At 45.7% G+C, this 27,697-nt stretch overlaps 2 protein-coding genes across 4 annotated transcripts in view; one reads left to right on the top strand and one right to left on the bottom strand.

Annotated features, from left to right (window-relative positions):
- Positions 1–1,160: 1,160 nt before the first annotated feature.
- gtf2b (general transcription factor IIB) lies at positions 1,161–11,001 on the top strand. Its single transcript, XM_088927881.1, has 7 exons — positions 1,161–1,205; positions 3,218–3,324; positions 8,359–8,492; positions 8,817–8,963; positions 9,095–9,224; positions 9,848–10,129; positions 10,497–11,001. The coding sequence occupies exons 1-7, from the start codon at positions 1,189–1,191 to the stop codon at positions 10,628–10,630; spliced, it is 951 nt and encodes a 316-aa protein (XP_088784007.1). The 5' UTR covers positions 1,161–1,188; the 3' UTR covers positions 10,631–11,001.
- A 2,199-nt stretch (positions 11,002–13,200) lies between these two features.
- LOC148823264 (serine/threonine-protein kinase N2-like) overlaps positions 13,201–27,697 on the bottom strand; it is a 35,565-nt gene continuing 21,068 nt past the window's right edge. For 2 of the 3 annotated variants that reach the window (XM_088927878.1, XM_088927879.1), the window contains exons 4-22: positions 25,954–26,083; positions 25,264–25,409; positions 24,938–25,151; positions 24,181–24,366; positions 23,522–23,631; positions 22,439–22,582; positions 22,253–22,328; positions 21,743–21,914; positions 20,986–21,109; positions 20,480–20,628; positions 20,149–20,224; positions 19,770–19,861; positions 19,245–19,421; positions 18,946–19,008; positions 16,762–16,838; positions 16,535–16,677; positions 15,785–15,892; positions 15,482–15,562; positions 13,201–15,322 (exon numbers count right to left, since the gene is read on the bottom strand). In XM_088927878.1, the coding sequence (XP_088784004.1) occupies positions 15,119–15,322; positions 15,482–15,562; positions 15,785–15,892; positions 16,535–16,677; positions 16,762–16,838; positions 18,946–19,008; positions 19,245–19,421; positions 19,770–19,861; positions 20,149–20,224; positions 20,480–20,628; positions 20,986–21,109; positions 21,743–21,914; positions 22,253–22,328; positions 22,439–22,582; positions 23,522–23,631; positions 24,181–24,366; positions 24,938–25,151; positions 25,264–25,409; positions 25,954–26,083 (2,472 nt within the window). In that variant the 3' untranslated portion in view covers positions 13,201–15,118. The remainder of the gene's footprint in view (positions 15,323–15,481; positions 15,563–15,784; positions 15,893–16,534; positions 16,678–16,761; positions 16,839–18,945; positions 19,009–19,244; positions 19,422–19,769; positions 19,862–20,148; positions 20,225–20,479; positions 20,629–20,985; positions 21,110–21,742; positions 21,915–22,252; positions 22,329–22,438; positions 22,583–23,521; positions 23,632–24,180; positions 24,367–24,937; positions 25,152–25,263; positions 25,410–25,953; positions 26,084–27,697) is intronic. The other variant, XM_088927880.1, reaches the window with a different exon arrangement.

The raw sequence follows: 27,697 nt of genomic DNA, 5'->3' as shown, positions 1-27,697 counted from the left end.
TCCCGTTCCTAAAAATGGGAAATAAAAAAAACGTCAGTTCAGAGTTATTTACACAATTATCACAGCAATTTTACTATGAGAGACTGATGAAATTAAATAAAAAATAATAACGTTTACGAAAAGCTTGTTGGAGTTAGATAAGATCAGATCACTTTATTAGCCATATACAATTTCTTGCATTAGGAATTTCTTTACGCATACCCTCCATGAGACACAGACACGGACAGGGAGAGAAGCTGGGGGTCAGAGCGCAGGGTCAGCCATTGTACAGCGCCCCTGGCGCAGCTGGAGCAGCTGGGGTCGTGGGATACGAATCAGGAACCTTCCAGCCACAGGCGCAGATCCTGAGCCGCAGAGCCACCGCTCCGCTTCCAGTTTGAGGAAGAGAAGGACCGTAGATACGGTTTGGGCAGTGAGGGGGTTTGAAATGTGTCACTCCTGCCGTGTCTTTGGGTCTGTGTGCTGACAGCCGAAACGTGTTGAGTTCTGCGAAGGCTCGAGGCACAGGAGCGAGTGAGCAGGAGCAGACCTCCGCCTGGACCTTCGGAGTATTTTGATATTTGAAATATTTTTTCTTTAAAACTTTCTCTACCCTGACTAAATCTATGCAAGTGAAAAATAATTTCTGCTCGTTATGAAGTTTTTATTGTCAAATATTTGTTTTTTTTTTAGCTTTCTGTTAATTATTTTAATCCTTCCATTCGTTATTTTTATCTTTCTATTGCCTTTTGGAAAGTCACTCGAAAGTCAAAGTAGCATAATTGATCGTGTTGTGTGCGTCAAATAAATTAAAGTAGTTAATTTATTTTGGACAAAACGCGGTAAAAAAATGGGAAAAAAAAAGATTTTTATTCACGTACGAAATGAAAAACCTTCATTGCATGCCTACCGCCTGTCATTCCGTAAAAGTCAAAGTGGTAAAATGGTGCACGATTCATGAAGTGCATTTGGAGGGTAAGATCTCAGATTTGTATAACATGTAAATGGAAGTGGTATTGAAACTTCAATTATGATTTTTTTTTCCCATTTGGAAACTTGCACGACAAAGGGAGTGATTAGGGACGTGTATGAAGTTTGGGCCTCTTGGCTGCCCGTACGCCCCCGGGCACGTGACGAGCGAAGCTATAAATAGAGGTGGGGCGCAGTGCGTGTCCGCAGTCGCTGTTGGTGAGCTCGACTGAAGGCAATATGGCGTCTACTAGCCGGTTGGTATTTTTTAATCATACGTTTCTGTTGTTTCTAAAGGCTTGTGCGGTAAACAAGACAGGGACGGGGGGCAGATAAAAGTATCGAAAACAAGCTCGGAAGGGGTGGCATTAAACGGGGGGCGGCGGTACTGGGTGTTTTTCAGCGTTTCGGGGTGAGCCGGAGGCGTGTTGTGGGCGCCGTGAGCAGTCAGCAGACTCACCGGGGCCGCTTGATCCCCTCTTTGTGTCTGAAACACACCTGCCCGTGGGACCGGGCGTGTGCGTGGGCGCGTACACGGGGGTGCTTTTTCGAAGGTGCGTGACGAGCGGGATTTAGGCGTGTTGGTTTAGTCTCTGCCTGGTCCTCCGTGCACGTCGGCTCGCCTATTGTCTGGGGTGCCTGCGTGGTGCGGATCACGGCTGCCCCGCGATGCGCTTTTATCCCCTCTCGGACAGGCTGTCTGGCTGTCAGTGCGGTGTGATGACCAGCGGGGGTGTGAGTTGGGGAAGCGGAAAGCGATGACAGAATCGAAACAGGAGCTGGTGTACCGACAGGGCCCCATCCCCCCCCAGCACACCGCTGCTGTACAGACACCCCCCCGCCAGCGCTCTCGGTGCCTCCGTGTTTCACTTCTGATCTGCCTTGACGGCAGGTGTTCTCTAGTATCAGACGTGTTTTATAGTTTCGAGGAAGGGCATATTTCTAACTTGAGCTCATTCATGAGAGGGAGGCTTCGGTTCAAACACGGAACGTGAGCTCTTATTTACAATGCGCGGTGCTACGCAGCAGTGTGGGTTCGGGAAACCTCAGAAGTAAACAGCACGGCGGCGCTGGGGCCCGGGGCTGCTGTCTGTGTGGAGTCTGTATGTTCTCCCCGTGTTCATGTGGATTTCCTCCCACAGTGCAAAGACATGCTGGTAGGTTAATTGGCTTTTGAGTAAAACTGGCGTCCCGTCCAGGGTGTATCCGGCCTTGTGCCTGTTGCTTGCTGGGATAGCCTTCGGCTCCCCTGCCACCCTGTCCTGGATAAACCGGTTAGAAAATGGATGGATGTGCAGAAGTGAAAATATGGGACTAATTGTCTTGGAACTGTACCCTGTGTGCTTGGTTTAAATAGCATGGATGTTTGGAACAGTTTGTTCATCTGGTTTAGTCTGCATGTTTACAAAAAAACAACACGGACAATATAATCAGCTTAGAAGTTCTTCCAAAGGTTTGCTGCTAAACAATTCTCTGGTCATATCTGGCTTTCTGATCTGCAGTAGGACACAGTGTACTTTGAAAGCCATGATGTGTAGTTTTTGTTCTAGGAGTATTTTGCAGGGAGATTAGGGTAATTGTTTTATCAGCTAAGTAATGAAGCTTGTAGTCAGTCCAAGATGGCAGAGCCAGACACATTAGTTGCATCACTGTCAAATCGTTAGGAATGGGATTTTGCCCTTAATCAGAAACACATTTTACATCGATAAGAACATTCTAGATAGTTGTACAGCTATTGATAAGCTAAAAGACTTTGTATACTGGCAGCATTTTAAACATTTCTTTATAGAAACCCTGTGTACAAGTATTTCGTGCAGCTTGTGCACCTTGAACTTCAATAGAACGGTTTTCACAACAAAACTTCAAAAATTAAGCTACTTCCGTTTCGTTTCTGGCACAGTATCTTGAAGTTTTTCAAAAGCGCTGATCATTTCGGCCTCGTTTACAAGTTGCTGCTGTACAGTTAGGCCTCTATCAGACTTGCCTTGAACTCCAGCGCTGTCACCTTTGACAGAACTGGGAAGTTGGCGGTCATTCCTGCGCAGGTACACCTGGCCGAGCACTGAGGTCAGTTTGCTACCTGGGGTTTCCTGTAATAACCTCCGTCACAAGGCAGTGCTGCCCTGTCGCTCTTCATTAGTGTTTCCTGTTAAAGACCTGCTGACCACTGCGTTTTGAAATGTTCTGGCTGTGGCGGTGCTGGTACGTGCGGTAATGGCGTGTTCGGGCGGGTTCTCTGTTGGTCTGACATGTGGTTGCTTCTCCGCAGTGGAGATGCCCTTCCCAAGGTCCAGTGCCCCAACCACCCCGATGCCATCCTGGTGGAGGACTACCGGGCCGGAGACATGATCTGCCCCGAGTGTGGGCTGGTTGTGGGTAAGACAGCGAGGCGCGCGTCGTCGTTCGGAAGCCCGAGAGCAGCAGGCTCTGTCACAGTATAGAGGCTTTCGGGCATCAACAGGCTTTGACTTGACTGCCCCGGCCCTGTGACATCACTTCTGGTGCGTTGTGTTTTGATGCGCACAGATTCAGGCAGTACAGGAAAATGAAAGCTACATCTGCCAACTGGAGAACGGAATGTGTCCATGTTCTAACCATGACTTAAGCGTTTTTATTTTTATTTAGGCTGACTATATCAGCGGTTCTGGTCACAGGGGTCCTCTTCAACTGGACACTGTCAAAAATCTGTTGGTCTGGGGTTTGAAGTCATTTCAGTCTTAAGTGGTTTATTTTTTATCATTTAAAATCAACATTTGGTCGACCAGTTGTGTGCTGCAGCTCAGGGAATCCTGGTTGTATTAATACTAAGCATCGGTGCTTTTGTTTTTGTTTGGGGTGTCTGTTGACCATCAAGGCTGCCCAAAGCGGCAGATTCCAGCTTGTGGACAGAGGGACTATGTGCCAAACCTGAGCTGAGCTCCCTCCTTGTGCTGTCACCCCCCTGTGCTCATGTGCAGAGCGTAGGTTCTGTGAGATTTCCACAGCATCTTCTCTAATGCTGGTAATGGTAAAGAGTGAATTTTATATACCATATTTAAGACAAGATCCTTTTCAGTGCTATCTGTTTAATTCTTAGTTTTTATTGCATTTTGTGGTAATACAGTGCTCACAGAAAGGTCTGGTTTGTTCTGAAGCTAAGCTGAGGCTCTTACTGTCTTTAAGGTTTCATCCCATAACAGAATTATGAGCTTTGTTAAATTTTCTTACAGAGTACAGACTCATTTTTTAGTGTTAGAGTGGTGAACTATGGAATTCTTGTACCCCATCAGAGAATGAAGGAAATTTCTATGTGCTTCAGGTTCATAATCTGGTCTTTCCGTATTTAACTTGCTACGCACCGAAATGAACTCTTCTCTAGTTCTTACAGTCGTTCCACAGCTCTGTGTGCCCTCTGTCCCCTCTTGCGGATTGCAGAGAAGAAAGTTAATCGTTGGCGACAAGGAGTGACTTTGTTCTGCAGAGTAATAGGAGTTGAGATACCAGCGACTGTTGAAAGCTGTGAGGTTTTGGAGTCTGCAAAATGTTTGCATGAGTGGATTTGGTTCCTGCCCTCTGCGTCTCTCTGCCACATGGCAGTGAGTGGTCGAGCGATGCCCAGGACAGTGCACGGCACACGGCGGTGGCGCACGAGCCGCTGGCGGGGGTCCTGCCGCCGCCCTCGCACTTCAGCGCTTCCGCGACAAAGCCAGGAATGTGTCCCTTCTCTCCCGATGTAACACAACACACAACAGACTGTACTCTTGCACCTGGGAGAGAGCAATTATTTTATCGGTCTTTTATCCCGTTTTTGAATTTAGGCTTCCTGTCAGTTATTGCACTTTTTTTCCTTAAACACTTCACATGATGGATGTGTTCATCAGAATTGTGAAAGTTGCTCAAATAAAGGATTTTTTTATTTAAGATTAAATAGTGTTTGTTTGGTATTGTGACGTGTGTTTCATGGAATCTGTATAAAATACCGTAGTGCTCTTCTGGACATCTGTCTTTTAGGAAACCCGGGAATGATGAGTTTACACACCTGTGATTGTGCAGAATAACACATCCCATTCACACTCCGCATGTCCACGCAGGAAATGTGGAACTGGAATCATGGATGTTACTGAGAAGTTCCTTTAGTTTACACTTGACCACCTTTCACTACAACTGCAAGTTTAAATGATACTGTACTTCGGCTGGCCAGCACCTGTGTTGTGGCCATTAACAAAATTCTATTTTAAAACGATCCTTAAAGGCGCTGTGCAGTACTTGGTGTGGGAGGCTGGACCCTGCCCAAGTTTAAAAACAAATTTTTGTTCAGATGACAGTAAGCACTAAACAGCTTAAGAAAAAAGAGGCTGCTGAGAGGTTACTGGAATGGAGTATAGCACAGTGGAAGAGATGCAGTATTGCATGGACTTTTGATATCGGAAGCATTTAAGGGTAAATATTCCCCTGGAGGGAAGGCCTTCAGCCCCTGCTGGCTCGCAGTTAGGGGTGCAGGACCTGCCCGTTTTAAGGAGTTCACACCTCATGGGACACATCCTGTCATCCCAGATCCCGTGCTGTCTGATCACTGGCTGGGCCCCTGGCAATGGAATAAAGAGGGAGTGAGAAACGGAGCCACAGTCGAGAGGGATGGATGCCTTAGTGTGGTGGGGACAGGGGGAGTCAACGGGCATCTGAGACGTTCCGGCTGTACCCAGTACACAGGGAGTCCTGGTTTCAAGCAGTGTGGCGAAGGTAGCAGGGATACACAGTATAAGATTTGAAGTGTACTGAAGTCAGTCCAAGCGCATTTTACTGATTGACATGAGAAGGGCTGACTCGAGGTGAAGAATTCATTAGGTCACTCGGTGATGTTTGTTGTTTACATTTGCTCATTATTGTTTTGCAATTTTCAAGGCATCTAGTCAGTAAAGAGTAATGGCCGTTATCATTAACCGTCTCTGGGATATGGATAAAAATGTTGCTGATTCTGTCAAGAGACCTGCAAGCTTTCACCCGAAGGCAAATCCAAACCCATTTCATTGCGTACAATGACGATTGTAGGTGATCGCTGCAGTTATCTAAGTTTGCCACTAGGTGGTAGTAGACCCTCAAAAATGAATTCGTTCTTTTCACAAATGTGGAAAGCAGGATGTTTTATGTCCTGTCCGTGTTTCAGGTCCCCGTTTGGAATTAAGATTAGCAGCTTGTTTACGCGAGAGAAAATTTGACATGTTCTGTTGCTCTGCCATAACGTTGGGTTAATGTTTTAAAATGTTAGGTCACCACAAACCATCTTGTCTTGATGTTTGAGACGCCTTTAGCAACGGAGGATGTATTGCACTTTTTTCAGGCTCATTTTTGCTCTAATGAGGAAGTTGATAGGTGACAAAATAATCCTGAATTAGCATTCTGAGAGCTGAGCACACTTTTTCATTCTTTTAACAAAGTGAACAGCAGATTACCAGCACTGTTCAGACTTAAATACTGGAACAAAGAAGAACATGACCAATTAGTTCTCAATTCCCTTTCTTAGAAAAATAGTGGGTTGTGGTTGAAGAAACAGAGCTGCAGAACTTCTAGCAATGCAGTTCCTATTAAAACATAAAATAATAATTTTTAAAAATTGGCATTGGAGGAAATTTCTGATCCATCTCTGCTGAATCAATGCAGACTGCGAGCAGTTTAGTTTTTGAATTCCCTGACCCCTGTACTCTTTAGATGTAATGATTTATTGATTTCTGTGCTGACAGCAAGGCTGGGGTGCAGTATGTAGCATTTCTCTCTGAGTGTTGACATAGTTGACGGCTCATTTTAGTAAGCTGAATGTTTTGTTTAGCATAACTGTTTTAAGAATGTGCAGTAATATGGTAGTCTTTTTTTACTCAACAAATGATCAATTCTAAAAGATCTGATAGAGGTTCAGCACATTAATTAGTGGTACTTCGAAACTGATGTAATGGTCCAGAACATTTGGTTATGGTTTTATACAGTCAGTGTGGTGTTGGTGTCTTAAAGTAAGTCATGTAATGATTGATTTCTGTAACGCATGAAAGCTCTTTTTTTGTGAACCGACAGTATGATATCTTCTCATCAGATGTATCTTTGTGTCCTTCTATGCTGACCTACATCAGTCTGCCTCATACCTCTTTAATACCAGCAGTGCTCTTAAAGCCAGACGGGTTATAAACGAGAGCAGGCCAAGGTGCCCGTCAAGCAAATTAATCCAAAGATTTCATCCAGACCTTTCATGAAAGAACACAGGGCATCGCCTTCAACACCAAGGCTGGGCTATTTGTTCCATAGCCCTTCGTGTAAAGAAGTACCTTCTGTTCACAGTTTTAAATGTGCTTCCACATATTTTTTACTTGTTTCCTGCTTTATGTCAATTCTCTGTGCTGTTGAGGATTATAAATTCTTGGATCAGTCCCCCTCTTGTAATTTAAAGCATGGCTGTCTAAACCTTTTGGTATTTACCATTGTCAAATGGCTGTCTGATCACTACAGAGCTTGCAGAAACATTGTCTGGCGTTAAACTAGTTTATTGTAATTTTTTATTTTATGCTGGGGATGTTCCCAAAAAGTAAGAGAGGATCCTTGCACCCTAATAACAGTGGCCTGTGGTCTAGTTAACAGGCAGTATTTCCGAAATGTCAAGATCTGTCCATAAAACTTAACATGCAGTTTCTTTTAAATCTAACAGCAGTTTTGGACTGGCTGTTGTGGGATTTGTCTTTCATGGTTGTATTTATTGTCACAGTTCTTCCCGAATTGATTAATTCACCTCTTGCTAGGATGGATGAGTGGTTTTTAAACTATTACTCTGTAAAAAAATTCTAAATGGCCTTGTCTGTGGTAAGGGGAATGTATAGGCATCCTTTTTGTGACAGCTGTGGGGATGAGGCAGTATTTCGCACACATCAAGATTCTGGCTCTTTCAGCTGCTCTCTGAAGTCCTGGGGCTGCCTTGTGTGCGCGCCCTGGCCCCAGTCAGAGTAAGGTATAACATCCCCAGCAGAGGCCTGGATTCCAGCCTAAAAGCGGCACTTTTTTTCACATGGAAGTGAGTCATAGTTTAAAATTGGAAACTTACAGAACTTCCCACTTGCTCCATACAAAATGAGGAATAACGTCATATGCCCCCAGTGAGAGTGTCGGCTTTTCCAAGGAGCATTGTAATGTCCTGCATTCCATAGCAGGCCGGTAATCGGCACTGTGGATCCGAGGCTGTTTGGTTTCCAAGCATCTGCTGAGCAAAACTGAATAAGATTAGTTGGGACATGTTAGGGAGAATCCGTGTTATTTCAGATGTAGTGTTTTTCATTCTTCTGTTCACTAGGCTGAAGGCTGAAAACTGGCTCCAGCAGTTTTAAAAATGCTAGGGTCAGTATCTCGGCCTTGCTCGTATGTGACTGTGTGGTTGTGTCCCCACCCCTCTTGCAATAGGTGACAGAGTTATCGATGTGGGATCAGAATGGAGGACGTTCAGCAATGACAAAGCTGCCAAAGACCCGTCGCGAGTTGGAGACGCCCAGAACCCTCTGCTCAACGGAGGAGACTTGACCACGATGATCAGCAAGGTAAAATCACAGACCTCATACCTGACCTGTGCAGAAGTCTGCACCCATTTGTTCTGACCCTTGTGAAGATAGGAAAATGTTTCAGCAGATGAATCCCACAGCTCTTGTTTCTCCTGGGAGTGAGGACAGTAAAAGAAAAGAGACAGGAGAGCAGAGCTTGGGAGTGGAGCTCCATCTGGTTTATTTTAAGCGTGATCTTGTTGAGATGTCCTCAGTTTGCCATCTGCTCTGCTGATTCTGCTGATGTCCTCAGTATTTGTACTGCACATTGCATCGCTATGAGAAGCACTGCAGTGTTTGTAATTGCGAACTGTCTGATTGAAGGGCACTGGGGCAGCAAGCTTCGACGAGTTTGGCAACTCGAAATACCAGAACCGGAGAACCATGTCCAGCTCGGACCGGGCCATGCTGAACGCGTTCAAAGAAATCACCAACATGGCAGACAGAATCAACCTTCCCAGGAACATCATCGTGAGTGCGCGATGGCTCCCATTGTTTTGCATTTGTTCTGCTTAGCATTATGTAACGGGTGCTGGCATTTTTAATGGAGGCACTAAGTTAAAGGTCTGAGGTTAATTAAATGTTACATCTCCAATTCCCAGGACCGAACAAATAACTTATTTAAGCAAGTGTACGAGCAGAAAAGCCTGAAAGGAAGAAGTAATGATGCAATCGCTTCTGCTTGCCTGTATATCGCCTGCAGACAAGAAGGGGTTCCTCGAACATTTAAAGGTAGGCAGATTTTTTTGTGGGTTATTATTCAGAGTTCTGCAGAATCTTAGATAACTCTTGTCACTGTTCACTGCATCCTACTGCCAGACTTGTTTTCAAGGCAGTGTGGGTTAGCAGGATGCAGGCTACATTAATTTCAAGTGATAACTCTCATTGTTTTCTTCTTTAATTGTAGTGTAACTAAAGGAGGTTATGCCCCTTTAGTTTAGTAGTTGAATAATATTATAAATCCCATTTGATTAATGTTTTTGCTAGAGTAACAGAATTAAAAGCATGTTGCTACAATCACGTTGACTTGAAAACAGCTACACTCCTCCCTTTGCTTACTGTCAGTTAACTGATTTTCTGATCATCTGCTGTTTCTGTCCCGATCAGAATCAAAACCTCCTTAAATCCTTTCCCAGTCTTTTTACCTTGGGATGTTGGCAGGGGTTCAGAGATCATTTCAGTTTCTTACAGTCAAGAAGCAAGTCAATCCAGCTATTGTCCTGTTGTGGTTATACTTTGGTTTCGTGCTCAATACATGCAGACGCTTTAAAATCCGAGCAACTAAACTCTAAACTATATGCAAGTTACTTTCTGCTTCGCGAAACTATTTTCTTTCCTTTCCCGTGTCCTCCTAGAAATCTGCGCGGTGTCCAGAATTTCCAAAAAAGAAATCGGCCGGTGTTTCAAGCTGATCCTGAAGGCCCTGGAGACCAGCGTTGATCTGATCACCACAGGAGACTTCATGTCCAGGTTCTGCTCCAACCTGGGGCTGCCCAAGCAGGTGCAGATCGCCGCCACCTACATCGCCCGGAAGGCCGTGGAGCTGGACCTGGTGCCGGGCAGGAGCCCCATCTCCGTGGCCGCGGCGGCGATCTACATGGCCTCCCAGGCCTCCGCGGAAAAGAAGACCCAGAAAGGCAAGACCCGCCCTGCGGTCCGCTCTGTTGCTGCTTCGTGGGGGTGCATTTCACAGTCCAAAGCCCAAGTAGCACGGAGGTGGTCTATTGCTTTAACTTGCATTTCCCCCTTAAACATGTGGTGTGGCTTCTCGGAGGGCTTGAGAGACCTTGAAAGATATGAGGCTCTTGGAGAGCTTTGTGTTAAGAGCTTTGTATCTCGCCTTTTTAGAATTTCACTACTGAAGATCTGCATTTGGAACTGAGGCAGGAGCCCTGTGTAGCCTTCATGAAGCTGTGCTTTGTTGCTGTTTGTCAAGGAGCACATATATTTAACTCTCATTAATTGCAGCATAACTTAATGGGCTTCTCACCGTATGCCTTTCAGAAATCGGAGACATCGCAGGAGTGGCTGACGTCACGATCAGGCAGTCGTACAGGCTCATCTACCCCCGCGCTGCCGACCTCTTTCCCCCCGACTTCAAGTTTGACACCCCCGTTGACAAACTGCCCCAGCTGTAAACTGACCTGTGCTGCCCTTTTGCTTTTAGGGTTTTTTTTTTACTAATTCAAATTTATAAGGAATAAAACTTGGGATTTTTTTTTTTTTTGCTGTTTAAGAGCTGGAACTTTTGTAAAAAGAAAAATGTTGGTACATGATGGAGTACAGGAGACATTCCAAAGCTTTGAAAAAAGGCTGACTGTACTTGCCTAGTTTTTCATTTGTGTATATATACTGTATATATGATGTCCATGTGAAACGTATTTACATATTTGGTTGCAATAACACTGATTTCATACTGTATTTACACTTTCTTTTGTAGGAAATAAGCAAGTTCTATTTTGTCAGTTGTAGGTAATATACTTAGTAAATTAAAATTCCATTATCATGTTGATACAGTTTCTGAAGAAATTTCATTTCAGCCCTGAGCTGTGAACAGGTGATACTGCTACTGGGTAGTAGTCCATTGCCTAGATGCCACCCCACAGGGGCAGAAACTGAACTTTCAAAACTGAAAGAATTACTTCACTTTTACTGCATCACGATTGTGGCTACGGTGCACGCAGGGGTTTGCCAGGACTTTCCTTAGACCAGGTACATGACACTGCGTTCCTCAGGAGAGCAGAGTTTCCTGTTTCGCTTTGCCCACATTGTGAAGGTCTGACTGAGCACCTTTCTGCTTTTCATACAGCCTGAGTTTTCTGCCCGACTCCACGTAAACCCCAGAGCGTTTTAAACGGCGACATTCAAGAAGTTGCATTTTTCTTTTCTAGCCAGTTCCCCAAATCGACAAGATCTTCAAAACAGTGAGTTTTGTTTTATGGCTGAAGTACTTTGACACAAACTCCCCCCCCCCCCTATTAAGGTGGATTCATGATCAGTTATGCCTGGATGTTAATCGTCCTTGTGGACCAAAGCTGTTTGTAAGTTAAAGTTCTTATTAATTGCAGCCTGTGAGACGGAACATAAAAGTGTGTTAATTCCAGCTTTTTTATGCTAAATTTGGGGGTCTACAGATTTTTAATGTTTTTTTTATAAGATTCTTTCTTTGGACAGTAAGCATCACTGACCTGCTCTCTCAGTAATAGGAGTTAATCCTTGTCTGTGAAGCAGGTGCCATTTAAAATACAAAACTTGGTGGCTGGTGGGACTTGTTGAGCAGGCTGCTGTAAATACAGCTTTATCACCCATTCCAACAGCTACATAACAGGAAGCACTCTTTCATCTTAAAGCAGTAGGGCTCATTCAGGCAATGAGTGCTCTTTCACTGCCTTAACGTGGATGAAAGTGAGAAACCTTTCAGTCTGATGGGGAAGTTTGGGTCTCGTGCTTCGGCAATGGTTTTTGTTCATTAAGTTAGAAACTAAATGTCACTTATTTGCATTTGATCTGCTGTGGATCAGCCGTGTCCCTGAGTTGAGGCTGGTTCTGCTTGCCTTCTGTTCCTGGCAAAATTGTAAACAGCTGAACGCTAAGCTCCCCTTTCGCCCTCCTCCTTATTGATGCAATTTTCTATTGGCACTCTTAATTTGTGGCTGTTTGTTTAAACAGCAAGCTGAGTAGACGTCCTAACTAAAGCCTCCCACTGGTCCTTCAGGATCACCTCTTTGTGTAACTTGAAATGTTAAAGCATTCATGTTCCTGCAGTGTTCCAAGAGGAGACAGATCTTAACCTTTTCGAAGATCCCCATTATTCACTGGATGCTCAGAAACCTGGCTCTGTTACTGAGATATTCATGCTGCAGAGCCTTATTTTAACACGATAGCCATCTGAGTGTAGTCTGAAAGAAGGCAGTAGAACATCAATAGAAAGTCACCATGAACTTATTTGGAATTGGGGATCAGGCGTTACCGTTCTCCATCAAATGCTTTTTAAAGATGTAGATTTACAACTCACCAGACATCTGTGATTATTTTGATAGGACCAGATGAATAGATACAAACCCCAAATGAGGTCTTATCCAGTGACGGACTTGTATTTGCTTATTAAAGCCTTCGTTAAAATGTTTTGACCATCCGAAACAAAATAGCGGGGTGGATTACTGTGCTGGAATGCAAAATTGGACAAGGTGAAATTCTGACATGCACAGTGATGTTGGCAGCACAGAAACATTTTTCTAAAAACTATATGGGATGGATCAAGCCTGGATGCAGATTTGTACTTCATTGTCCACATTGGACAGACATTTTAAATAAGATAACAGAACCTGAATTAACATGAGTAGGACTCAAACTGCTCAGGTTTTACATTTGGTTTGAATACATACCTTCTAAATAAATCCACAGCAAACTGGTTGAAAGGATTTTCTTCTTCCAAACATTTCCTTTTTGAAGAATACCTAAACACAAGTTACACTGGTGTAACAGGACCATGTCATTATTACCATCAGTCTCACACTGCAACAGTACTGATCTCAGTTACACGATGAGCCTCATTACTGCTCTCAGGCTATTAAATTCATGCTTTTGATACTCGGCTCGACTGACATCACGTTTATTAAGGAACATCGATATCCCGTTTTATCCACACGACTGTCTGCAAAAGGAGTTTACCATCCCTTTAAAGAAGGAAAGAAAAAAAGCAAGCAGGTTTTCTATTACAAATTTTTAATTTGTGCATTCATGATATGCATAGTGACCGCAAAAACATTTTCCACCAGGTCACAGCTGTGAGCACTTGCATGTCTCCCACTCTGTGGACCAGACTGAAGCATCAATCCTTCCTCAACATGCTTTCAAGCAGCCACTTTGAAAATACAATATATAGAAAACGTATTTACAAACCATGTTCATAATTAGGATAAAAAGTTGATCATTTTAAACCTACATAGATAAAATTAGTGCTTTCAGCTCAATTGTGTACATAAATCCTGCCCTCTTACTTTACCCCTTAGTGATTTATATTTAAAAACATTTATTTACTGTACAACTTTTTGTTAGCTGAGCTAAGTAAACCCCATTTCTAACATGTTCCCCACCTTTTGCAGGTGCCACCGAATTGAAACACTCACTGAAAGTTCATGTCAGGCTGCATCTCAAAACGCATTGCTTTGAAAGGTTTTGGTAATGAGCACTGTGGCCATTAGTGGCTTGGATCTGTTTACCATCAAACACCCTGCTATCTCCACTGACGGTCTTCACTGCCGTCCAGTCCTTGTGTCTCTCATGCACTGTCTTCTGTAGGAAGCTTTAAATGTTAAAACTTGTGGCACAGAGACTGCGTTTGTCAAGTTATCATTTGGAGACAGCCAAGCCCCACAGTATCTGAATGAAAGGTGCCAACAGGTTCCCTGTTCCAACAGAATTACTGCCACCAAAGACCGATTCCAACACCAGCACAACAACCGGACTGCTGCCTTGAACACAGCCGAGACTAGGCACCATACTTGTAAAGCACCACCAATTTAAAATACAGCCTGCTTTGGCATGTTGTACGCCAAGATATACATTTATGAATATACATTTTTACATTCCATTTCAGGCGTCCAGAATTGCTTTCAATTTCTGAGCTACTTTTCAACAAGTTGATAATATCAATATTATCTATATATAATATATATAAAAAACATGGTCACCCTATACAGCAGATGCAAGATTCGCTGATGTACTAAAATACAGTATAAAACTATAACTTACATTTGTTCACTGATCATGGTACAGAGAAGGTGGGATGATGGAAAGACATGAATCTGAAAACTGCAGAGGAGCAGAATGTCACGAACATGTCAGACCGGTTTCACAAGGACGAGATGGTTTGTAGAGATTCTGCAGAGGGGTCTTCTCGGCCCACATCACAGCTGTCAGTTCACATTCACAGAGTCTGGGGACGGCCAACATGTGGCAGCCGGCTGGGGAGGATTTCACTGTCAGCTGTCGACTGGAAGCCCTTTACTGATGACTCACAAAAAATTAAGGCATCTAGGAAACAGACATAATAAATACAAGGACAAGGCAGGGTAAAAATATTAGTGTTCTGAATAAAATCTGAGATTAAAACCCCTTCTGGCGAGGCTGCAGGTTAAAAAGTAGTCAAGACAGTCGCTGCCTTTTAATTTGGTTAGACCACGCTTGTGTTTCTGCATTTAACGCATCTCGGCGTCGAAACCTGGCACGTTGTGGCCTCAAAAAGATTGAAATGGTTGCCATGACACTTTTATCTAAGGCAGAATGTTGAAAAAGTTTAAAAAAATAAAATCTCGGGGATGGAAAACTCGCTGGTGCAGTACCAATCCCAAGGTATCGGCCTACGGAGATTTGGGCTTGCGGTTTCAGAACACGAGTCCATCAAAACATTCCCAGTGCTCAGACAACAAAGTGGACCAGAGCAGTTTGAAGCCACTTCTGTCAGTTTTGAAATGGCAGCTCCTTATATTAAAAAAAACAAAAAAAAAATCTTCATTTAAGATCGTGGGTCCTTGAATGGCACAGAGCGCAGGGGAAGGCTGGAGGAGCTCCGGTCCGCGCGGCGCAGCAAGCGACGGCCTCTCTCGGGGGGGACAGGCCCCGGGCTAACACCAGTCGGCGATGTAGTCGAAATCCCGGAACATCTCCTGCTCCTCCGCCGTGAGGACCCGGGGCTCCCGGGGCGGAGTCAGGACCGGCACCTCCGAAGTGAACTCGTCGTCGAAGTTGCTGACGTCCTCGCGGCCCCTGATGGTCGGGACAAAGGGGGGCCTCGCCTTCTTCGCCAGCAGCGCGGTCCAGTCGACGATCTGCCGACAGAGGAGACAGAGCCGCAGTGAGGAAGGGCAGCTGGCACGCTACAGGCCGGACCTCACAGAGCCCAGGGGGGAAGAAGCTCTGTGCGGCCCGGCTGTCCCGGGAGGGGCTCCGGCTGCGGCGCTTCTGTCGGGAGTGGCGTGGGAACGCACCCGGAAGAAGGGATGCTTCTTCACCTCCTCTGCGTCTCGCTCTCCTGCCCCGAGGCGCCGCTCGGGGTTCCTCCTCAGGAGCTGGGGACAGGGACAGGGAGAGAGGGAATCACCTTCACAGCCCACACGCACGCGTCACTGCTCTCAACAGGGCCGAGCAGGAAATCACCACGGTCCGGCAACGCGATTCATTTCAGCAGAACCTTCTGCTTTAATTGAGGGGGTATTACCTGCCTGCGGACAGGAGGAGGGAAGAGGATGTTAATCGGGGAAAGTCCGTGTTGACGAGCCCCGAACACTCACCCTTCTCATGATGGAGATGGCCTCTGTGGACAGGAACCGAGGATAGCGGACTTCATCGTTAACGATACTGTCAAACACCTCTTCTTCATCATCGCCAGGGAATGGAGACTACGGAGACAGGGAGATGAGTTACACACATTGAAGAAAAATCATACTGACAGAATCCATAAGCATTCACATGTTAAAACCAGGAATATGCCCACTTCACAAATCACACATGTCCAAATGATTCTAGAACCAACCAAGCATACACCTATTCCACACCTATTACAGAGAAAGACATCCTATACAACAGTCAGCTATAACACCCTTTACAACAGTTAGGTACAAAGAACTTCACAGAATCATACAGCAGTTGACGATATTGTGCAGAAAAGGAGTGAAAAGGTCCGTGGGCACCAGTACTCAACGACAGGAAGGGTTTCTGCAAACAGCCACCCTGCCTGAAACTCAGTTCAAGGCCATGCCTCTGCTCCCTTCTCAATACCCTGATGCTTTATGGCCTCACACATGCCTGTGGGATTTAAGTAACAGCGCTCTGCCTCACCCCCTCTCACCCAGGGACCCTTCACAGAAGGCTAGGAATTCCCCAGCAGCCACATCCTGCCAAAACCTACTCCTGGTCTTCGTCCCCGGCTCCTCACAGCCTTTATTAACAGCTCGCTGCTGAAGCAGAGGCTTCCTTGCGCGCACGCATCCCTGTCACTTCGCTGTACTCCCCACGCCGCCAGCCAGCGGGAGGGCACCCACCTCGCCCACCAGCATCTCGAAGATGAGCACCCCCAGCCCCCACCAGTCCACGGCCCGCGTGTACGAGGTTTCGGTCAGGACCTCTGGAGCCAGGAACTCCGGAGTGCCGCAGAACGTGCTGGTCCGGTCTCTGAAGCCCATCCCTAGCAAGACAGAGAAAAAGTCAACCGTGCTCACACAGGAAATGTAATGAGCTTTGAAGGCAACTTTTACTTTCCATTACATACCTTCTTTACAAAGGCCAAAGTCAGCAATCTTCACATAGCCCTCTGTGTCCAGCAGCAAATTATCAAGCTTCAGATCTCTGAAAATGCAATTCAGAGACGATAATCAGAGCAACTGTTCAACTAGCTACTCTGGATACAAAGCGAGAAAGGCCCGCAAATAATTTGTCTCTAAAACAAGAGAAAATACAGCCTAAACGGATTCATGGAGAAATTAATAGAGGCAGAAAAGCACTGCAGAGGCTAAAAATAAGGCCAAACCATTTTTCAATACTTTTTCCAATAAAAACTGTAAAGACTGAAGGAGTTTCCAAGATAAAATTGGGCTAATAGTAGATGACAGAGACCGTGTGCTGAATTAATATTTCAGTTTTTATATAAATGTTGTAACAATCCCCAGGTTACAGAACAAGTTTTAGCATAACCAACACAGGGGAATAACTGGGACCAGAATTCCTAGAATTCTGGAACTGCAGATGCCTGATATTTTCTCCGCTGTGCTGAAGGAAATGAGGCACAGTATTCCTAGACACACAACGAGGTCATTTCAGCTGAGGAGCAGACTGTAACCACAGAATGTGGGAACTGAACACCGATTCATAAAACTGGGGGCAAACTGATCCAGGAAACTACAGACCAAACCCAGTCTTCTGTTACTGGGAACGCAATGGAAACGATCGAGCTAAACAAAAAGAACGTTTAAAAAAAAGGAAATATGGCAGTATCCTCAAAAGCATCTGACTTTTTTCCCCCAATTCTCAAAAACTACAGAATAAACGTACGAGTGTGGATTGATAACTGGTTAGATTGGAAAGACTGGGTCATCTTAGGGGCCATCATCTCTAGATAGGTCTATGCAAGCATTGGTGTACCATAAGGACCAGTCTGAGGAGCTTTTTCCAAGCTATACCTGAGTCCAAACTGCCGACAGTCTGCCACCTTGTTCAATATAAAAGCACACCGAGTAGCAAAGGAGTGGCTCATGGACTTTCCTAACAAAACAACAGCACGGCGACACTTGGTGTGATATTTCATGCGGAGAAGTGTGGACAGATCTACACACAGCAATCTGGGTGCTCATGGCGATTCTCCCACGTCCTCATCAAGACAAGGCAAGGGAGCAGTAACAAGCCAAATGAAATGGCTGAGTACGTAGCACAAGGCAAATCCAGGGAAGTTATGTTCAAGCTTCACAACACACTAGCCTGACACCACTGAAATACTGTGCTCAGTTTTGGTCACCAGCCCACAAAATGGACATAACAGCCTAAGAGATCAAAGAAGAGCAGCAATTATTCCTGCTCTCGGGGGATTGTCGCTCAGGCCTTTAACCTGTAAGCAGATTGAGAGGAGATTTGAACCAAGTCTATAAAACGCTAAATGCTGATGACGGGGTCGGCCCAGGACACACGGCTCAGATTCAGCAGCAAAACAAGGACATGGGGCCACAAGCAGAAACCAACAGAACTCGTCAGGAACACTTCAGATTAAATATCCATTAATAACTGTTAACAAACAAGCTATTCACATGTTGCTGGTGGCGGACTGGCTATAAAAATACATCTCCAGCTGTCGTCAAGATTAGAGTTTTGTACCAATAAAAAGTAATCCAGTGTAGAGGTTGGTTAACATCACCGTTATGTCACTGGTAATACTTCAGACATATTTCATTTACAAAGAGTTTATAAATGCAATTTGTAACCCCTCTTCCCAAGTCCTACCCCTTCATTTAAGAAGGAGAACAAGAAACACCCACACAGAGAGCAGTGGGCGTTTGGAACAGGCGTCATAGTTAGGTGGTTGTGGCTCAAACTCGGGGCTCTTTTGAGAAATTGCTGGACAAAAGCAATGATTCAATGAGCCACTACAATTAGAAGCAAGATGGGTCAAATTGCATCTTGTTAATAAAGGCGATGACCCCAGAAAGGTTAGAAATTAAAGAAATGACCAAACTATATCATGTTAGCAGTTAAAGAAACATGAGGTTGTTCAATACATGAAGTGTATTATAAGTAATATTTGTTCTTCTGTGCATTTGGGTTCTAACTTTTAATAAGATAATTAAGCTGGTCAAAAGAACAGTGTCAATTTTTATTAATCAGCAAAACCTAAAGGAAAGACGGAGCTCTAGGCTGGGCCAAGCCGCTGTCCGAAAGGCTACAAGACAGCAGAGGTAGTTCATCTTACCTGTACACTATCTTATGGTCATGCAAAAACTGTAATCCCAGGACCACACAGGCAGCATAAAACCTGTTCAACAAGAGATGCCATGTAATTAAAACACATTTTTTAAAGATAATGGTAAGAACAACAACAATCTATAACAATAATAAACTATTTACTGAATTTGTAAAGTGATTTTAATGCCAAAGAGCTTTACATGTAGCAGGGGACCCCTTTCCTCCCCAGCGGGAGAGACCCCCACCCGGGCAGCCCGGACCCCTGCTCTGGTGACCATGCAGTGTGTGCAGACCAGTGTCACCTACACAGCGCGGGGCTCGGAGAACACGTCGGCGTGAATGTGCATCATCAGGTCTCCGCCCGCGGCGTACTCCATCACAAAGCACACGTGCTCTTTGGTCTGGAAGCAGGCGAAGAGGTTCACCAGGAACGGGTGCCGCACGCTGTTCACAGTCTCGAAGATCCGCTTCTCACACATGAGGCTGAGGGCAGACGAGACACAGGCCAGTGAGCCCTTTCTGCCACCTCACTGCCCCTCTGTTTCCAAACAGATCCACAGCCATTCCGCACATTCAAAACAAGGCTCACTCCACATTTCCTCAAGCTGCTCAAAAGGGTCTGTTGTCTCACATTTGCATAATATTATTCAAATAAAGTCTGACATCACCGTTCTGCAAGCGCTACACCTAGAAGGGAAGCAGGAGAGAGAGGATACAAGGGCAGGGCTGAGCTCTCATTCTAACAGGGCTCCGGGTTCACGTGGATGATTGCCGAATGGATCACACTCCTCCCCTGAACGAGACCCAAGACAAGCAACCAGGGCGCCTCACCTGTCCACCTCATCGCGCGCCACTATGTCTCCTTTTTTTAAGGCTTTGATGGCAAACATCTCCCCTGTGTTTTTGTACTCGGCGAGCAGCACCTACGAAAGGGAGACAAGCTGCATCACTGAGGCCTGAAACCATGAGAGCTGCTGATCAGGTCTCTGCATCTACACTCTGAAGGAGACCGAGCCAAACAGCACAGCTCTCTTACAACATCATAAAAGCTTTTAAACGCTACCAAGGAAAAGACATTTACAGTTGTATCTTTTTATTAGTTTTTTGAAGAATGGGGTCGTGGAAATGAACTACGGAATTATTACTTATGACTTGCGTCTCATACCAGGACACCTGCTTCAAGACCAGAATTACTGGAGGATTTGCTCACCTTTCCAAAATGCCCACGGCCCAGGACAGCAACACATTTGAAGTCTGAGAGTCCAGAATGAAACTGCTGCTGCCCCCTAGAAAATTTAAAAACAGGGAGTTGAGGAAGATTTTTACTAAGCCTGTGCAGCGAGACAATTATACATCATTAACAAACAACCAAAGAGGTAACTACTGACTACTGATGTTATAAAATTGAATATGACAACTGATGGGATGTAAACCCGACAGAGGGCTCATGAGATTTAAGCTACAGCAGCTCTCTCCCTCTGTCAACACGTTGAGAAAATCAGCCTGGGCGCACTGGAGAGCGGGCGGGCCGGCGGGAGTACCTGACGTCTGTGGACGGGTCTGTTATAAGCTCCAGGTCTGGCTGCCGAACCTCGTGCTCCCCCAGGCCCTCGGAGTCGGGCTTCACTACGATGCTATTCCTGTCGTTCAGGAAGTCAAAAGTCGCTAACGCATCCTGCAAAATAAGCACCTCCATGGTAAGAGGAAAAGGAGAACGGCAGCCGCTTACAGCAGGAAAGGAAGGATTACGGCGAGAATTTGTGTTAAAGAGCTTAAAATGATATTTCGCTCTCATGAAAAAGGATCCAGTTATATTTAAGAAATACTGCAACTTCTTTAAATGAATAACAACTACTGTACACAGCCATAACTATCGTCCCCCTGCCTTACGGGTCACTCGCAGGCGTCCCCCTGCGTTACGGGTCACTCGCAGGCATCCCCCTGCGTTACGGTCAGTCGGTGTGGAGCCTCGGCTCTTACAAACAAGCCTCCTATTCAAGGCACCAGGACATGCCGGGATCTCCTGATCAGAAATCAGAGGGATTACCTGCACCTGGCGGTCAGGAATCTTGCTCTCCGGCAGGGGCTCTCTTGTCTCCACCGCTGTGGACTGGAGCTTCGGAGTCGGTGTGGGCTCTCTGTCGAAGTCTAACTTCATCACCGTCTGATCACTGCAGACAGAGCAAAGTGAATTAGAGCAACAGAGCAGGTCAGACAGGCCTACCTCCTACACTGAGCATCAGAACAAACACATCGGGGTCAGACATTCAAGCAGGGAGCTGGGTCAGCATGCAAAGGCTGCAAAGGAACAAGTAAAGGTTTATTCCAGGCTGGAAAGAGAAGAAGAGCAAAACAAACCTTTACTTGTTCCATGGTCAGACATGCATGATCAATTAATCAAATGATAACCAATATCCAACATCTATAAACATTTTTCAAAAACTGTTTTTGTTTTTGTTTTCAAAAACATACATGCACAGTGATGGGTTTCTTTTGACCATCAGTATATTTAGTGCATGCTGAAAAACCAATAAGAAAAATGTGTAATTTGCAACCAAAATTCCACATCTAACTCAAACCAAGTGCTGAAAACTAATGACCTATTCTCAATTTTATGAAATGAGTGCAAAAAAAAGTTTAGAACAATAAAAGCAATTTGACTAGTGTATGATTATATATAAGTCAAATTATAAAAGAGTGCTTAATTTCCACCAATTTTTGGAAGATAATGCTGTTATTCCTTTCACCATCGTGACTGGGTGAAGGACTGTGCTCGGGGCTGCGCTCGTGCAGTATTCCAGTACCTGGGGGAGGTGGGGGAGCTGGGCTGGGTGGTGGACGGGGACTCGGAGGACAGCTCTGACACCTGCGGGCTGAAGGCACTGGAGTTGTTGACCGAAGGAATCGCTCTCCTCATCAGACGCCCCCACGTGGCGATGTTAATGTTCATCTGGGGAGCTCGCGGAAAGGTTTTTCCTGGGAGTGAATAAGAATAGCTGCAGAACGCAATGCACAGCATCCAGCCCAGAATGATGAAGACTGTACAGAACAAAAACACTACCTGGAAACAAAGATTCTGATACATAATATTCAGCACGATGGAAACTTCTTAAAACATTTCAAAGCATCTCTAATACACAACAGACCTCTCCACATTGCAGAAATGAGTGATTTCAATTTGCATTGCCAATATTAAACTGACTGATGGATTACTCACTCAGTCACTCTTACTGATTGCTTTACAGTGAAGGAAAAAAACCCACCGCACACAGAAACTAAAATTATTTGAAAGCAACACAAGAAGAAATATTTACCTTGCTGCTTTGAAAATATCTTCTTTTGCCTCTGAAGCTTGGGCCGCCTCTCTATAACAGGGTTGAAGAATGTAACCTGGCGAAGTGCAGGTGAGAGAAGAATTCAGAGCGTTAGGTGGGGTGGAATCAGACAGGGAACCTCTTGGAACAGATTGTCAGACCACAGGCACAGCAAACGGCCAGCACCTCAGCAAAGAGAGTGCCCTGGGGCTCCAGGTACAGGCACATGCCATGTCGCTGGTTGTCCAGGAAATCCTCCAGCCGCAGGAACTTGACTGCGCACAGGGAGCGCCAGTCCCTCCAGTACACAGAGATCTCCAGCTCGCGGGACTGTGGGGACAAGACCAGTACAAGCAGAACCGTCACTGTCTTCCTTCCTCACATGGACAGAAACTGGTTCAGCATGCTGGCTCAACAGTGCACAGAAGAAAAAGCTTCAGTTTTGCAAAATGTTTTGGCATTATCAAAGCCCAAGTATTAAAAATAACCCCCTGGGATAAAGAGAGCCCTGAGGTTTGCATTTTTTGTGTGCATGCAGTGTTCCTTTTTTTCCAAGTTTCAGGACAAGACAGAAAAAAAGTGCTGAGGTGCTGCTATTTAATAAAGTAATTATTATTCTGCAGCGGGTAATTCCCAGCTCAGGACTGCTGCAATCACACTGCTAAGCAGACATAGCCTATAGCCTCGTCTGTCAAATCTGTGGTGCCCAGGACAGAGTCGATCAAGCTGTTTGAGGCTTTGTACATACTGCTGGAAAGACATCTTTAGGGAATTTACAGGGAGAAAAACACTGTGAAGAGGAAATGTTAGTGCCCTTAGACATTTCACAGTAAAGGAAATTCAGAACTTCATATTAATCACTGGTGAATTTCACCACTCAGTGATCTGACTCCTCTTTCTGCTCCAGTGTAAGATGTCAACTAACTAGTAATATGAAAACAAAAGCAAAAGATTGTTGTTATATATTGAAGGCCCAACCCACTGTTCATGCATGGAAGATAAGAAATCCTCTGACAAGAACAAGTGAATACTGTTTAGTTTTAATGGCAATTCCACTACTGCTGCAGACAGAGAGTGGTGGTAATGGCACAAAAGGAAAATGAAGTACTGTTTGTAATCCATTTGCCTTCCAGCTCCATATGGCTGCTTTTCACTTGCAGATCAGTCAGATCGTCTCCTCACGACAAGCAAATCCTGGATTAACATTTGCACACTTAATTCACGGGGCTGGCGGCCTAGTCTCCCGCCAGTACAGCACAGCTGACCCACCCGGTCCAGCTCCAGGGTGAACTTCTGGTCCCAGGCCTGGTTGCTGATCGGTTTCCAGCTGGTCTGCCCGACCACGGTGTTGTCCAGCTTCAGCACTGCACTGATCTCATCTGTTAAGAAATCGCCACCACTCAGCTGAACTCTCTAAGAAGATTTGGCTGCTTAAACAAAACATTTCACTGTTCAAAATTCTGCACATTGCATAACATCTCTTCGCTGACCGCTAAGAGCTTCTAAGTGGTGCTTCTTAAGACGAACAGGAAAACGATCCCGATCAAGACTGGGAGAAGAAAATCCCATTTTGTTAGTAACATTTTCAAGGCCTTAAAATGTTTAAAGGAGAGAAAGTAGCTGTGCACAGACAGTGATGACAGATACCAGGGATGACGATTTGAACTTTCAGAACATTCTCACCTCAGCAGTAACCAGCCCATCCCAGAGCCACTCTGCACTTCTGCCTATCAGCTTCAGAAAGAAAGGGGCCCGTCCCTCCTTTGCCAACACTGACGTCACGTAAAGACTGGTCCCCTAACTCTTCCCCTTTTCTAACCTTCTCAAGAGGCACAGCTGCTCCTCAGCAGCTGAGGTGACGCTGGGCTGGAATGTGACTACTCTGCCGAATGGGAAAGCAAACCCGAGCAGGAAATCAGCTACTCAACTGGACAGGTCGTCGGTCTTGGAGAGGTTGCGACTGCTCCCCCCCTTGTTCTTGCTTCCTCTGCTCATGAAAGAGGACCTGTTTTCACTGGGGCTCCAGCCGGGCAGGGGAACAGACGAGGCCTTGGATCGGCCAGGAACCACCTCCAGCAGGTCCTGGCAGCCCATCAGCCTGACGTCCAGCGTACCTGCAGGAGAACCAGCCCGGTCAGAGAGAGGAAGGCTGGAATTAGCCTCTAGGCACGCTTCCATGCAAGCAGACGCCGGGCACTTGGGCACGATGACCATGAGGCCTGACCTTTTCAAAGGGCAGAGCGAAGGCTGTGCTGCACTGGGAACTGGGGACTCCATAATTCAAGGAAGTGCAAGTTCACAGCGGCTTCTTTTGTGTTTTCTGGGCAGCTGTTCACAGTATTTTTAAACACAGTGAGGTATAGGTTCCTAGATGCGTCAGAAATAACTGATTGCCCTGTGTGCAGGCTTGGCAGCGATACGGTACCGGATACTGGATGCAAGCTGACACTGCTCACAGTATTCTTCACACTGGATACACACAGATTCAAGCCCCTTCTTGGGCTGCTTTCTCATTTTCATCAGACAATGTATAAAAAATGTTAATGTAAGACTGGGATGAAGAGATTGTACTAGCAAAACCATTAATAATTTTCAGGAAAATCCCATTTCTGTCTTCGATAGACCGATTTCTACCTTCCGTTCTGTTTAAATGACACTGCAGCTGCAGGCGTGAGGTGTCTATACCTGTCAACGCAGCAGGTTTAGCCACGGTGCTGTACTGGTTTTGTGTGGAAATGATACTCTGTCGTGGACTTAGCGCAGGAGATGCAACCAAAGACAGTTCCTCCATTATGAGGCTGCTCTTGGGGTGGTTCTTCGGGAGCTCGTTCAGCCTCTGCTCCAGCGAGTACTTTAACAGGTCCAGCTTCTGGCTTGACTCGTTAAACCTCGCCTGTGCCTAGATTAAAAGAAAACGCAAAAGGAAAGGTAAGTTTTTTTTATTTCAACACACAAGCCATGCCTTATCAACTATTTTTTTTGGGGGGGGGGAATGGTGGCCGGCCAGTTACTTCGGAGTGGGCCTTCCTCTCCGTGAGCTTGCCGGAGCCCAGCAGCTTCATGACGTTCTTGGCCCCCTCCGCCACGGCGTGCTCGATCCGCAGGTGGTGCCGCAGCTCCTCCAGCCGCAGCTCCAGCGGGCTGATGATGGGCTTGGCTGCGGGGACAGCAGGACGGCCCGTTAAACTGCGCTCTTCCTAAACCACACCGCTCTTTCTTCCCCCCGTCCCAGCAGCACACCCTCTATACCGCTCTGCTGTCTGCGCCCCCTGACCGGCGGCACCGAGCTCGCAGGCAGAGCCCTGACTTCACGCCCAGCGGCAGGAGGGCAGGCCTGTGGCCAACCTTCACAGACGCAGGCCCTCAAGTGCCTACCGCACTTGAACTTCCCGGGATGATGAGACGAGTGTGTGGTACAGTCCCACAAGAATGCTGGCTGGGAAGCCACCTTGCAAGATCTCTGCTGTTTGCCCTTTGATCCCACAGAGCACAGATTCATCAAGGCGAGAATATGTCCGCACTGGCACATCCCTGGTCTCACGGGGACAATCGCAGTCCCAGCACAGCTCCCGGAGCGCCAAACACACCAAGAGGGATCAAGGCTGGGAGGAGCAACAGTCCCTGCTCCCATGTTAATTCAACCTGGGCTTCAGTGGAAAGACTTGTTTCCTGACATTAGCGTCCCAGGAGAGCTGACTCACCAAGGCCGTCGCTGTTCTCGAAGTTCACTTCGCTGGTCTGGCTGGCCTTGAGAATCTGCATCCTAATGAACTCTATTTTAGTCTTACTGTCTTGGAGCATTTGTTGAGCGGTTGCAAGCAGTTTACGGTCCTGCAGAAAAAAAAAAGCAAACGTTAACGAAAAAGCAATATTTAAACAACTGAAAGGACGCATTGTTTTAAACAGAAGGACTCTCCAGATGTAACCGACTGCACTTCCCCAGAACAAGCGGAAAAGGGAAACTGGAGCCAGCTGCTGACAACGTGCTTGTGCAGAAAATCTTGCCGGTCTCTGAACTGGCATCGGGCAGGTTGTGTAGGGGGCTGCTGTACTCTTGAGTAAGGTCATACACTGGGATTGCATTAGTGAAACACTCGGGTGCTTTCACTGCAGGCATCAGATAAATAATAAGCTTGTTTACTTAAACCATAAAGTACTATGCAAGTTCAAATCTTTTCCAAGTGCAAACAGAGTTCTAAATGAAATGAAGGAAATGCTTCAGAAGCAGAATAAATCCATATCATCTTAATTACAATGTGCTGTTTAAGTAGCTTAGCTTTTACAACAGGTCCCACAAACCAGGAAATATGAGCAGGGAGAGATTATTTTTTGCCCAGTGGTACTAGTGTGGCTACAGCTGTGGTTTTCCAGAGAAGCTAAAAGTCAGGTCTGGACTGGACCATACCGTACTTCATTTGTTTAGTGCAAATACAAATACTTCAGACCTAAAGGATTCTTAATACTCAACTACTATGAATAAAAAAACTGTTAAGAACTAAAAGAAATGTTACCGCACTGTCACCTAAGTGTCAAAGGACTGGACAGAACAATCACAGCTTCATGTGCCCTCCTGCATTACAGTAAGAACTGCCACTCTGATGGACAATCAGGAAACACCCAAATTTAGTCTGTTTTTCCATAAATGATTTCATTTACAATGCTTGTAGAAATGACACAATATGATAATGTAATCTGACGTAACAAGAAGAACAGGCATGACTGTATTGTTCTCTAGCTCAACAGGCAGTCGCCACACACTTGGGCTGCAGAGATGTCACGTGTGCACTTATCTGGAAGCAACAACGTTTCTTTGAAAATGTTCCAGGAAAGCTTTCCACAAGTTCAACTAGACTGCTCTGAAAGTCACAATGTACTGTATGATGTACAGATTACACCCCACCTACTTCCTGGCTTACAACAAGACTGAAAGCAGGGGGCTTAACCAAATATTAGCTCAGAAGTTTTAGATCTATGAATTCAATGGATGGGGGGTTAAATTCTCAGTATGAAGACTCCTATGAACTGCTGCTGTAGCAAAACGAATCCAAATTTCTGCATTTTGGCTGTCTCAAAGGAAGCCCCTCCATTCTCAAGAAAGAAGCCTAACTCATTAGATAATGTCTGAGGCGACTATCCCCGTGAGTAACAATCACAACACACACACGCAGGGACAGAGAGCACAGGAGAGAGGAGAGAGGAGAGAGGAGAGAGGAGAGAGAGGGGCTGAGCGGAGCCCTATGTCTCTGTCGCGAGAGGCACCCTGTGATCTTCCACTTGCTGAGAATACCGCGACTGCGTCCACTGGGATGAGAGAGACAGACAACACCAGCCGCGTCAAGCACAGCAGAACGCTGTTTCCATGCTATTTACAGCCAGAAGCAAATACAAACAATACTGCAACAGCCCGCGACTTAACACAGTAACTCCACTGTCTGTACTGATGGA

Source organism: Atractosteus spatula, chromosome 11 (assembly GCF_055471065.1).
Source record: "Atractosteus spatula isolate fAtrSpa1 chromosome 11, fAtrSpa1.hap1, whole genome shotgun sequence".
Taxonomy (NCBI): Eukaryota; Metazoa; Chordata; class Actinopteri; order Semionotiformes; family Lepisosteidae; genus Atractosteus; species Atractosteus spatula.
Note: the sequence above shows the minus strand (reverse complement) of the source record. Positions and strands in the feature narration are given on the sequence as shown.

Coding starts and splice junctions, on each gene's coding strand:
- gtf2b (XM_088927881.1), top strand. Junction 8,964..9,094: donor ACCTTCCCAGGAACATCATC/GTGAGTGCGCGA, acceptor TCCAATTCCCAG/GACCGAACAAATAACTTATT. Junction 10,130..10,496: donor GGAAAAGAAGACCCAGAAAG/GCAAGACCCGCC, acceptor TATGCCTTTCAG/AAATCGGAGACATCGCAGGA.